Source organism: Zosterops lateralis, assembly GCF_965231275.1.
Source record: "Zosterops lateralis genome assembly, chromosome: 3".
Classification (NCBI taxonomy): Eukaryota; Metazoa; Chordata; class Aves; order Passeriformes; family Zosteropidae; genus Zosterops; species Zosterops lateralis.
Window position 1 is genome coordinate 82096769 of NC_139764.1, and position 12980 is coordinate 82109748.

At 38.3% G+C, this 12980-nt stretch overlaps 1 protein-coding gene across 1 annotated transcript in view; it reads left to right on the top strand.

The window, feature by feature from the left end:
- IMPG1 (interphotoreceptor matrix proteoglycan 1) overlaps positions 1-12980 on the top strand; it is a gene marked incomplete at its 5' end in the record, with an annotated part of 55988 nt that overhangs the window by 18328 nt on the left and 24680 nt on the right. Inside the window, 7 exons of the mRNA XM_083856187.1 lie at positions 951-1036; positions 2091-2237; positions 3517-3575; positions 5282-5302; positions 6718-6975; positions 8438-8507; positions 9351-9837. Of these exons, the coding sequence (XP_083712313.1) occupies positions 951-1036; positions 2091-2237; positions 3517-3575; positions 5282-5302; positions 6718-6975; positions 8438-8507; positions 9351-9837 (1128 nt within the window). The remainder of the gene's footprint in view (positions 1-950; positions 1037-2090; positions 2238-3516; positions 3576-5281; positions 5303-6717; positions 6976-8437; positions 8508-9350; positions 9838-12980) is intronic.

Here is a 12980-nt window from a genome sequence, read left to right on the forward strand (position 1 = left end):
GGCTATAATTTAATGGATGTTGTAGAAGCACAAGAAGTTCAGTGGAGTGAAAATGTTCTAGCAAAATAATCTGTGAGAAGACATTCTTTTAATCTCTTTAGAATATATTTGCTACTCAAATGTTGCATTCAAAGTTTGTCTTCAAATGTATGTGTTTACTTAGTTTCAAATTTAGATTAAATAGGGTTATTTTTTCAGTTATAAAATAGCATTTAGAATTTCAGCTGCTGCTGCATTTTGTTAACCAAAATAAGCAAGCAAGGCAAATAAAGACTGACAAGAAAGAAAGTCAGAGCAATGCCGAGACAATAAGTTGATCAGATTATTACAATTATGCCTACCAACCCTGTTGTGAACTGCGGTTCTTTAAAATAACAGCAATTCATGGAGTGATAAAAATCTGAAGACATGATCATTTTGCTTCAAGGAGAAACCATCCTGAACATATATCCTTATGAAATAGAACAGAATCTTATTGGTAAGGCCTTCCAGCATGGTAATTTTGCCTCTAGGTGGAAAACTCTGTCAATGTCTCTTGTTACTTTAAATTGAGCCCTAATGAGAAATGGCTGTCATAGGGACAAAGATCTCAATTGGCAAAATCAAGCTTAAACACTTAGTGATATATGATATGGTATGACAGGAAATGACCAAATATTATTAACTCGCACAATTTCACTGATGCACAGCCAGGGCCATTTTTGCCTTCAGTCACACACATGCCACACCACTAATGTTTGGCCTGGATGAAAGGTTGTCTATTGTATAAAACACAGCAGCTTTACCCACACCCTAAGTCATGGCCACCTTCCTCTGGCACAGGCTTGTGCTCAAGCACACCCTCCTGAGGGAAAGCTGCTCCAGCGAGCTGGAACCTGATCAACACACAAAGGGGGAGACCTTTGATGTGCAATGCGCTCTTTCCTGACTTTTCTTTCTTTCCCCCGCAGGCTCTCCTGGCACACCCCTCTCTCCATACACACCTAATGGCACAATGCTCAATGAAATTTTCAATGACACAAAGACTCCTGTGAAGGTGAGGGCAGCCTGAGCTCCTACCCACTTTTTCACTCACCTTTTCCTTTTGAGCTAACAGGGAACAGGGAGAAACCTTATAAACAGTGTTTAAAAACAAGTGCTCCCCTCTGTTTCAGCTAGCAGGACTGAAGGGGTCTAACTAGCATCTGTTATATACTGGAGTAGGGCATGATGCTTTTTTGAGTATATAATAGAAAGTACAAAAGCATGGCAACCAGCTTTTAGGCAGTTTTCATTCTTTTAACGAGGAGCCTGTTGCCTATTTTGCACCATTTTGTAACGTTGCTCTTCATTAAGTAATGCCAAAAAAGCATACCTGCTGGGCTTTCCACTACACAGGAGATAGGACTGGGCCTTTCTTGCCTTTTTCTGACCAGCCAGCCGTCAGAGAGTTCTCCACTGCTGTCTCCCCAGAGCAGCCATGCAGCTGGGCACTTGGGAGTGTCCCTCTGCACAACAACAGCACCTGCTGTACCAGAGACCTCTGAGGAAGGGGAGACGTGCTGGGAGGGGCTGTTGTTTTCCCTCTCCTGGCCGCTGTGGTCTCACCACAGAGGTGTGGCCACACAGTGCAGGGAAAAGCTGCAAATACTGTTGGGAAACAGCATACGAAATTAGACAACGTTTAATAGCAGCAAAGTCGACTGCACAAGAAAGGCATATCATGGGTAGGGATAATTCCATTTTATCATCAGAAAAAAAAAATAAAAATGCAAACCTCTGACCATGAAACAGCAATGTGACTTTATGATGATGGAACCAAGACTTGGGAACAGTCTCTGCGAGAAAGGTTTGATTATCTTTATCTTCATTTATGTATATCAAAGGCAACTCTCAAGTTACTTCTCAAGTAATAGAAACTTGTTTGCAGAAGCAGAAGAATTAGGTCAATAGAAATACCTAGGCACTTTCATCTTTTGTGGAATATAGTTCAGAAAGGGGATGGGCTTAAACAGGAATATTTCTACCTATTAAATACTGAATTGTGGAGGGGGGGGAAAAATCACTTAGTTTTATTTCTTCCCTTTTTGCCCTTACCTTTTCTTTTCCAGGAGCTGGGGACAAATGCAGTCCCTGAACTGCCTGTGGAACAAATGGTGGAATTCAGTGTCACTCTCACTGACCAGGAGTACACAGCTGAACTTAGTGACCCCAACTCCCCAGAGTACCAGCAACTAGCTACCAAATTTCAGCTGCAGGTAGGGACGCTTAATGAGTGCAAAAATGTTGACTTTGTACTTTGGCTGAGGTTCATACTATGAAATTACCTTCCCCATGAAATAGGATTAGAATCTACTGCCCTCACTTTAAACAGGTCATTCCTGTTTTCTCAAGACATTCATGTTTCCTTCATGTGTAGTATCAGCTCATCCCCTCATTTAAGCCATCTATTCAGCCCCCAAGCTAACAAGCCAACATCTTTGACTTCAGTAGAAGCCTCAGACAACTGATGAACAGAATAACTTTAGGAGTATTGTTCAGACTTAATCAGGAATTCATGGACAGCACTTTGTCATAATTTAATTTCTACAATAAACCTAATGAGAAATGTAATATAAATGTTAAAACCAATTAGCCACTGTTTTCTGAACTATTCTTCAAAGGACATACACTCATTGTGCGTTACTGTGGTTTACGTAAGAATTGGAACACCTGTGGTATTTTCACATAATTAATAATATTAACTGAATGTTCAGCTATCAGTTTAACTGATAGCAGTTAATGACTTGAGGTTCCCAAAAGGTTTTCTGAGTAAAATTAACTAAAGCCTCTCATCAGTTTCATGGGCATATCTTAGTGGAAGCTATTTCGCTTTCCTGGTTCAGTTCCAGGTACATGTAGAAAAATGGTGAAGGATGCATTGGCAGAGCAGGCAAAAAAATATTTTTCTGAAGATTTTCAGTGTTGCCCTCAGACAGAAGTGCCTGCAGACATTGTTTATGACACATATAATTCCTCTTCTATTCAAAACCATGTAATTGTACTATTGTTAACATTAGAATTAAAAATGGATTGCTATTCTGTTTGTACAAGACAGTTAAAACTGTTTAATTTCTAAACGATTTGTCAAATAATCTAAACTCATCTGCAGTTGCTTAATATTTCTAAATAATTAACAATTCACAGGTGACTTGAATCACAAAATTATTCATGAACCAAAACTGCTGAAAATGAGAAAACCATTTGATTCATGTTGTTTTACTTGCTGTGTTATGAAATAGATTATCACTTGTTTGCATAATTACATTTCTAAGAAAAGCAATATTTTGTGCTTCTTTTTGCCTATAAAGAGGTAATACAACAACTATATGCAAAGCAAATTTTGTGTTTAAGCTGAGCAATTATGATACCCAAAAGAGCACAGTTGAGACTGTTTCCTAAAGCTCTTTCTGAAATATGAAAAATATTTTCTAGGTAGTCAACTCGTATCTGTGTTTTAGTCATATGCTGATTTTTTTTTTTAATGGTTTTCTATAGATGAAAAAAATATTTGAGAAACTTCCAGGATTCAAAGAAATCCGCGTGTTAGGATTCAAGTAAGTAAAATGAGGCTCTCTTTTTTGTTGGCTCCTAGCATTCTCTTCTTCCTTCTTGTCCTCAAAAAGGAAGAGAGACCCGTAGAACATTGGGTTGTTTATTGCTGTAAACAGAAAGCAATTTTATGGGAGTATCATAGGGACAATATGACAGGGAGTGCAAATACATCCCAAGTGAGCCTGTGAGGTTTTGAATTACTTAGTAAAAGCAGCTTTGATTCTCTGAAGCTTGAAGGATAAAATAAATTCTATGAATTGTTTGTTAACAACCATGTATTAAGGACTTTTTTTAAATTACAAGATAAAGAGAGTTAGTAGCATGATTATTTGTGTGACAAATTTTATTTGCCCTTCATAAGTCACAGTGAAAGTGCCTTGGCAAGTGAGGGTTGCAGGAAGATGCATGTTCACACATGTAAAACTTTTGCAGTAGTTTTTTCTTAGGCTCTTCAAACAATTTAAATATTTTCACTTTTTCAGTAAATGTGTGTTCTGTCTTGCATTTCTTTTAGTTTTAGCTTCCTTGTGTGTTACTACTAACACAACCTCTTGTGTACTTTTTCAATAGAGAATCTATGGGGGAGAGGGAGGACATTGCATAAAGAATCAAATTATAAACAAATAACTATTGTAAGAAACTGCAAAAAAGAAAAAAGGCCAGGGAAAAAAAAGACAAATTTATGTGGTCTTGTGACACAGCACCAGGAACATTCAGTACTTCTAGCAATATTTAATACATGTTGAAGAACACTCATATTCCAATGCAATTTTAGACAAGAACATCCCTAGCATTTCTCTCTGCAAAAATTGCTGGGGAAAAGGAGGTAGAAGAGCAAAATAGTCTGAAAATTAGTTGCTTATATTTTTGTATTGAAATTAATAAAACAAAAATCTGTCTACTGCAGTACAAGCAGAGAAAATCTGTAGTAGCATCTCATAGTTACAACTTGCAGTACCTAACCTCTTTAGTTGTGACTCTGGGAGATCTGGGATCCATTTTGGTTTCATATCTTGGGCTTAGCTGATATGAAAGAACATTCTTCAGTGTGGAAAAACTGGATTGATTCCTGTTATTCAGCAATTTAGTCAGCTTTGGGAGTTAGAGGTCAACAAAGATGGATGTTACTGTCCATTCTCCCTTGGCCATAGTACTACATATTTTAGCAGCATTTCCTACAAGGCAATAAAGAAAGACAACATCATAGGTATTCTGTAGAACTCACCAGGGAAAATAACTGGGCATTGCATGTAGAAGGTCAACACAGGCATGTCTTCCAGAGGTAATTAATGGTTCAAGTTGTCCCTGTTACTACAGTCTGTGTAGGCATCATGTGTGGTGACATGGAAAGTACTGCCACCAGTGCCCATTGCCACCACAGAATTGGCCATGCCAGGGCTCAAACTGCACCATTTGACAATGGACATAGAAAAGCTGATATTTCAAACTGCTGTGGTCAAGTGACACTCCTCTTTCCCCACGCAAACCATGGTGATTCCCATTGTGTGGAAGGGAAAAAGTGAACTGATGGAGAGTATACTGTCATTTTCACACAGAGGTAAACATTGCAGATGACATAGAAAATAATATAAATTGTCAAAAAATGGTTGTGATGTGTGTGACTGAACAATTTACTGGTATACATTAATCTTTTCTTTCTTTCTTTTGCAATCCTTCCTCATGCTCTTTATTCTGCAATGAAATGAAGACAGAAGAAGGAGAAAGATGGGTAATCCTGCTGTAATTTGTGATTAATAGTTTTATAGACTAATTACAATAATTATGACTATTAATAAATTTATTATGTACGTAGATAAATCAGTAAATGTCTTTATCTTGATGTGACAAAGTGAATTGGTTGTGTTCTGCCTAAGTACAAAATCAGTGATATAAAGTATCAGAGATAGCTTTAACATTAATCTGAATGTTTCATGTAATCAAATTTTGTCAGGCTGTCTCTAAAGGAAAGAAAATGTTTGACCTATGAATATTCACATTTATATGACTAAAGATTTATATCAGCCATATAGTGAAAGTGAAAAATAAGTAGGGAAACTTTATATTCAAATTTTCATTTTTGATCTGCTGTTTCCTAACTATATTCCCATGTACACAATATTTCCAATAAGTATGTAGAATTTGATTTGTTATCTCCATTATCAAGCCAGATAGAGTAGCAAAGAGACCAGTTACTAACATGATAAAATGCAGGGAAATTTTCACTGGTAATACAAACAGCTACAGAGTCTATTGTTGTTGCTGCTTAAAAGTGCTACTGGGGAATAATTTGTCTAGCAGTTTTCCAGAATTTCTCTTTTGCTCATGTTTTAAAGGGAAGAATTATCTTATGTGTTTCCTAAATTCTTGCCGTGTCATATAAATGCAAATACATAGCACATACGAGATAAAATGAAATTCTTCTCTCTATAGTTATTTGACATTGTAGAAAAAACAATAGTTATTTGACATTGTAGCAAAATAGAAATGTTTACGGAATAGTCATTATTTTTTATTTAAGTGAATTTAACATGTATGAAAAATGATGTATTAAAAATGGTGGCTATTTGAGACTTCTGTTAAACATGAGTGTCTAGAGAGAAGCCATACACACCCATTTGGACTTGGAAAAGCTAACTCCCATTGTGAAGAAGTGATTTGCATGCCACATTAGCTTGAAAAAGAAAAAAAAAATGTCTCAGTTGTCATAAGATTTTTGCTTGTCTGCAATTTTATGAACTATCTAAGCCCTTTTCATAGGTTCCTGAATAATTAATACATGGTTATAGCTTCTAATAACCCCAGCATGCATTTATAGCTGTTTGAATCAGTAGTCAAGGACTTCAGACTACATTACTAGTTCTACGTATTTCTGAGTAGTCAGATTAAATCAGATTATGTTAAAAGATTTTTGCAATTTTCTTCAATGTGGGAATTTTTATTAAAAGTTATGCATAGGAAAAAAAGGGGTTAGGTGAAGGAAAAGTAATTTGAAGATGACAGTCTCATTAGAAAGAAGTAAATTTGCATTACTTTTACAGAAGATAATATGTAATGGTTGGACATCTGTTTGTTTGTGTGTAAAATCATTTCTCAGCCAGTGACTGATTTTGCTGCTCTGGGCATTTTCACCTTTTCCCCTGGCAGATCAAGCAGCACGGTAGCACGATACGTGGTGAACTTTGAGAGAGATGGCTCAGAAGCCAAAGGCACAGCAGATGCCATCTCAACTATTGGATCTAATAAGGTTGAAAGCGAAAAAATACCAATTTCTCCAGTTGAAGAGGGGGAAATATCAGCAACTAAACTGACAGTAACAGACCTTCAGCAGCTGGTTGCCACCGCACTCCATGAAGACCAGTCCCTGCCAGTGGACCTTGGAACACTTCAGTTTACTGATGGTCAGTAAAGCAGGTGCCAGGTGCCAGGCACAAGGCTGAATCTTGCCTTCCCAAACTGATGCAATTTCAGTAAGGTGTCCTTTGCTTCTCTAACAGATTATTTTCATCTGACATAGTCCATTCTCCTTGGTGTTATATAGCATCCAAAGGACGTAGTGAAAGAAGTTAAATTTTACAGTAAAATGCATGTTTATAATTATACAGCCTAACTTGCAATCATTTTAAAAGATTTTTTTTCTTGGTTTTTTGTTTAGAAAATCTGGATATTTTACACACTAAGATCATTAAGAGGATAAAAATAAAATAAATACCATAAATATTCACTGTATCATTTTAACTTCCCAGTATGGACAATCTCCTTTGTTTAACAAGAAAAAAGTGAGAGCTGCCTCTAAGATAAAATTAGCTTTCTGAAATCTTTATCTTGGTTGTAAGCAAGCCATCTCAGCAACATCAGAAAGATTGACACCTTAAACAGCATTTGATCCAAGATAAAATCCATAAAGATATGTTTCACTCACACTCTGAAACACAGAGCAAGTATAGAAGACAAGCTGGGTGTGAAAACCTCCAGCAGAAGTTGGTCTGCACCCTATTCGGTAATCCAGCTAATAAATATCCCTTTCTAGTTCATCAATGATTTTTGCAAAGCTAGCAAACTACTTTTGGAGAGAGGTTTTAAAGAGGGGGAAAAATAATTTAAAATATTTTTTCACATGCATATTTACTGAAACAAACTCAAAGCCCATACTGAAATTTAGCCACAGTATTTCATTCACAAACAGCAGCATTTTCTTGCAAAAAAAAAATTTATTCAGTTGAACTAATACTTTCTGTAAGAATAAAGTGTCATATTTTAATGTAGATTAAAAGTACCAATAAAAAAAATATATAGAACACGTCAATAATAAATATTTTAAACAACTTATTCCCAGCAGTTAGTTCTAATAACCAATTTTAGAAAAACAGTTTGCATGCAAGTACTTTAAAGATCTCCTCTGAGAGGTGAAAGGAGCAACTTGAGCACTGAAGCCAAAACACTGACATTAACAATGGTGTGGAATCAGGGTAAAACTGGAATAACTTTAGGCTTAGTGAACTTAATATGAGTCATTATAGCCCAGGCAGATCTAACTGAGGGGTTCACACTTCAGATGATTTCAAGCATTCCTCCATGGTTCACCTCTCTGCAGACCTATCCCATTTATGCTAAATAAAGCATATGAAGAATAGTGTATATAAAATTTGGTTTTCTTCATAATTATCTTTTTGAATAGGAATTGAATTTGAATGGGATTTTTGTCTTAATGTGATTTTTTTTAAACAATTTTTTGATGGAGAACATTTTAGTACTGGGTTTTTTTATTGAGTTTATGTTTTGATCAGTTTTCAATGTGCTGGTGCTGAAATATTCTGTGGTCTCTCTCTCTCTCTCTAATGTTTTTGATTTTTTTTGCAGAAACTAGTATACCACCTAGTGATTTAGACAATGATATCCAAGGTGTGGTCACTATTCCTCTGGCAGGCCCTGATTTGGTAGGTTAATAATGTTTTTCATGTTTATTTATTTCTCTATGGGAAAAGAAATTAAAGAGTGTTAAGAAGTACATAAACATATGAAAAGTTTCTTTTGCTAGAATAACATATGTGCCTTTTGTACATGCTGTAAGGATGAATGTTGTGTTGTTATACTGCAACAGAGATACTGTTTAGAGCATTTACAGGTGAATATTACTGTTTGATTACCCTTTCCAGATTTAATTACGAAGTAAACAGTGTCTCATCACCTCTGTAGTACATCTCAATGACAGAAAAAGAGCTGTTTACAGGGCTAGCAGTTTAAGATCATCTTTCTTTGATCACTTTTAAAATCACAGGCACTGTGATTATGGTCACGTGCACATGCCAAACATTTTACACATCCTATGAATTCATAGGAACCTTCCAGTATCTGAAGGGGGCCTACAGGGAAACTGGAGAGGGACTCTGTCAGGATCTGTAGTAGCAGGACAAGGAAAATTGGTTCAAACTGAAAGATGGGAAATTTAAGTTAGATATACAGTAGATGTTCTTTACAGTGAGGATGCTGAGACACTAATAGAGGATGCCTGGAGAGGTTAAGGATGCCTCAGCCCTGGCAATGTTCCAGGACAGGTTGGATGTGTCATTGCACAACCTGGTCTAGTGGAAGATGTCACTTACCATGGCATGGGGGGGTTGTGACTAGATAAACTCTAAGGTCTCCTCCAACCTAACTCATAATATGATTCCATATTGACTTAGCTATGTGCTAGCTCATGTGGCTAAAGATTTTTTGCCTTCTAAGCAATGAAACTCAGACATATTAATGAAAGCTGCTCTTTTAAAACTTTTTTTTAGGAGGAACTCCCACTAGGTTATCCCAGTCCAGCAACAGTGGATCAGAGAGGAGATGTCTTTGTTGATGAATTTGCAACTGAAAGCCCTGCCCTGAGTGAAGAGATCAGCATCCCTGAAGAATTTAATAATTTTATTACATCTGAACCTGATTTTCCTACCAAACCCTCCAGAGAACCGTTTCAGGACAGATACCCATACACCCAAGTTATTGCTACTGACCACCCAAGTTTCACAGTGCCTTTCAGTGCTCTGGGCAGCACCAGCAGCTCTCCAAAATCAGAGGATTCCTACTTGCCTCCCCCAGCAGACGATTCTGCTGGCAAAGACTTACTCACCGATGGCTATGAGTCTCCAGGGGAGAGTTTCACCATACCTGAACTCCTGCCCGCTGGAGAGGTGGAGAGTGAAGCTGAAGAGAAGCAAGACCTGGCTGATATAGCAGAACCTCCTTTCAAGGAAGTCGACCAAGACAGCCTGTCTGGACAAGGTAAGACACAAGAGATTTTTATGTAAGAGAGAGTAGGAGAGGTGCAGCTGTTGTGACACATAGAGTTGTGTGTCAGAGCACTAAGCATTCCTTTCCATTGTGACTGAAAATTCTGCTTCACAATCAAAGGTGAAAAGTGAAGATTTCTGATGGCAAAATCCCAATGCACCTTAGTTCAAGGTTTTCAAACCCAACAACAAATGCCAAAGGATAAGGAACACTCAGTACAGAGCATTATAGTAAAATATTCAAAAAGTCAGAGCTTAAAGACATGATGAGGGGAAAAAAAGGAAGTTTTAGATTAACATTAAAAAAAAATTGGTACTTAGAACATGGAAAATAAATTATTTTGGGCTCTACAGACAGTTGTGGATGATAACAATAGGAGTAACATGACATAATTTCTTCCAAGCAAAGAGTACCATGGCTCAGAAAATCTTACATATTTACAGGTCTGATTAATGTGAAATTTTTTTAAATTTCTGTTTTCCGTATTTGTTTATTCCATTTTATCCATCCAGTAGGTATGGAGGCACCCATCTATATGAGGAAAAATACATAATAAAGAAAAAAGGATATATTTACATATATGGAGAAAAATCTGGATAATGCAGCTTTCAAATGAAAAATACATGATAGACATGTTTCCCATAGCAGTCGCTGCAGACTGAAGAAAGTTCAGGCAAAGATGGTGTCAGCTTTAGGGCACACACAAGTTAGGCCTTCCCCCAGAACAGCAAAGTATCTGTAAGGCTACTGCTTCTGTCACCTCCAGCAAGAGCTACAAAGCCAAAGTAGCCACTGTGTGCGGGTAACTGAATTGTGTGGGGCAGCAGCCTCCACTGGCAAAGCAGCAAAGGCCAGGATTTGGACGAGTTGCCCTCCATCTGTCCCAGCTCTTGTCTGCTCCCTCTCCAATCCTGCTCCCTGGCCTTACCATCTCAGTGTTAGGTCAGTCAACTTAAATTTTATTTACACTTCAAAACCTATGCTTCCTGTGTAACCTGCACCAGGTCACTACAGGTACAAGGGAGGAATTAGTTCTTGGATGAATATTCATATGTGCTTTGTCTCAGATTTTTGACTAACTCTCTCAACAGAAAAGCAGAAGGCAGGTGAGCACATCATGGGAGTCAGCAGGATTCTTTGATGTCCCCACATAGTTGCTAAGCAATAGTAAAAAAAACCTGCAGAGGAAAATGAACAAAAGGCAAATTCAAGGCAAAATTCCAACAATACACATTAGCTTGCACAATGACACTCAGTGTTTCTGAATCTCTAAGAATGTCATGCTCAGCTTGTAAGTTTGCTCCCTGCTGCAGGAAAGTTCCCTGTTCCCACAGGAGGTTCTACTCTGTCCCAGTTCAACCTCCCTGCCCAGGCCTTGACCTTTCATGTCCCTCCTGTACTTGAGAAGTCTCTTGAAGAGAGAATAGTGAACCCTCCTCCCCCTTCCAAGATGTTCCTCTTTATCCAATATGTCCAAAACTAGCAGCAAGAAACCTTCATCCCTGCTGTGTGGTAAGACATAGAGATAGTGCAAAAGGCAATCCTGCCTCTGATATTTTGCAGCTGTGTTAATTAGTCAAGAGTGGGAACAGCCTTGCTCCCAGCTATGGGTGTGAAAAAAGAGTGAGTGAGCTGGTAGAGAATCAGTTGGAGTCTGGTGGCTGTGCTGTGAGGAGGAAGGGACAGGAGGTTGTGTGAGGGACAGATAAGGTAAGAGCCACTGTATGAGGGACAGACAGAGTTAGGTGGCTGGGACAGAGACAGGAAGGAGTGAGCCAGGAGTGCAGAAGGAAGAGAGAAGGGGAGAAAGAGCCAGAGCTGTGTGGAGCTGCCCGTAGGATTGCTACATGGAAAAGATATGAAAGACTTCTAGATAACATGGTGCTGATACTTGAAGCCCCCTGATGTTTTTGTTGAAGCACTTTGAGTGTGTGTCCGTCTCGACTGTGACACTGCTGCCTGACCACATCCCCTGAGGCAAACAGGTGACATTTGCAGAGCTGATTTGCACACTCCCTGCATGGTGACCTGGTAACATCCTTCATGATGGGCCTGTCCAGCAGGAGTGTGGGGGTGGGAATGCATCCATGCACCATACAACCTGTAGGATTGTTTGGCTGGATCTAGCAAATTGCTACATCAGTGTTTTAGAGAGTAAAGGATGTTTGAGAGTTTTAGAGAGTAAAGGATGTGCTTGAGCACATCCAGAGGAGGCAACAAGACTGATGAGGGGCTTGGAGCACAAGTCCTTTGAGGAACAACTGAGGGAGCTGGGGTTGTTTAGCCTGGAGAAAAGGAGACTCAGAGGTGACCTTATCACTCTCTACAACTCCCTGAAAGGTGGCTCTAGTCAGGTGGGGGTTGGTTTCTTTCTTCAGGCAGCAACTGATAGAACAAGAGGACACGGCCTTAAGCTGCGCCAAGGGGAATAGAGGTTGGATATTAAGAAAAAAAAAATTACAGAAAGGGTAATAAAGTACTGGAATGGTCTACCTGGGGAGAGGTGGTGGATTCACCATCTCTGGATGTGTTTGAGACTGGATGTGGCACTTGATGCCATGGTTTAGCTGGGGTTAGGATTGGGTTGGACTTGATGATCTTGGAGGTGTTTTCCGACCTAGTGATTCTGTGATAAAAGGTGTCACTTGGGAACATGCAACCGTCAGCTCGCTACTAGGAAGAGCACAGCATATTTCATGGTCATGTTTTTGCATAGTAGTTAATGCACTGAATATAAACTTCCCACACTAGGATCTTGCCTTTATACACAGAGTTCGGAAATGAGAGAAAAGCAAATAGTTTATGATTACCAGAGTGACTTAAAGTTTAGAAAAATCACTTTTTACAAGAATCAGTTGTCAAATGTTCCTGAAAATAATGTTTATAATGAAAAGTTTTACATGCAACTATTTTCAAATGCATGCTGAGAACTCTTGTAGTGCTACTGATAAAAGCATAGCATACCGTCAAATAACATTCATTATAACCATAGAAAAGTGTTACATTTGCAGGGAAAAGAAAGTCATGCATTTTTCATTCTATTCACTCATTGCGTTAGGAACTTGATGTCATAAAAACTGCATAAAGTCACATATCTATTTCCCAATTTCCTAAATATCTCTTGTCTATGAGCT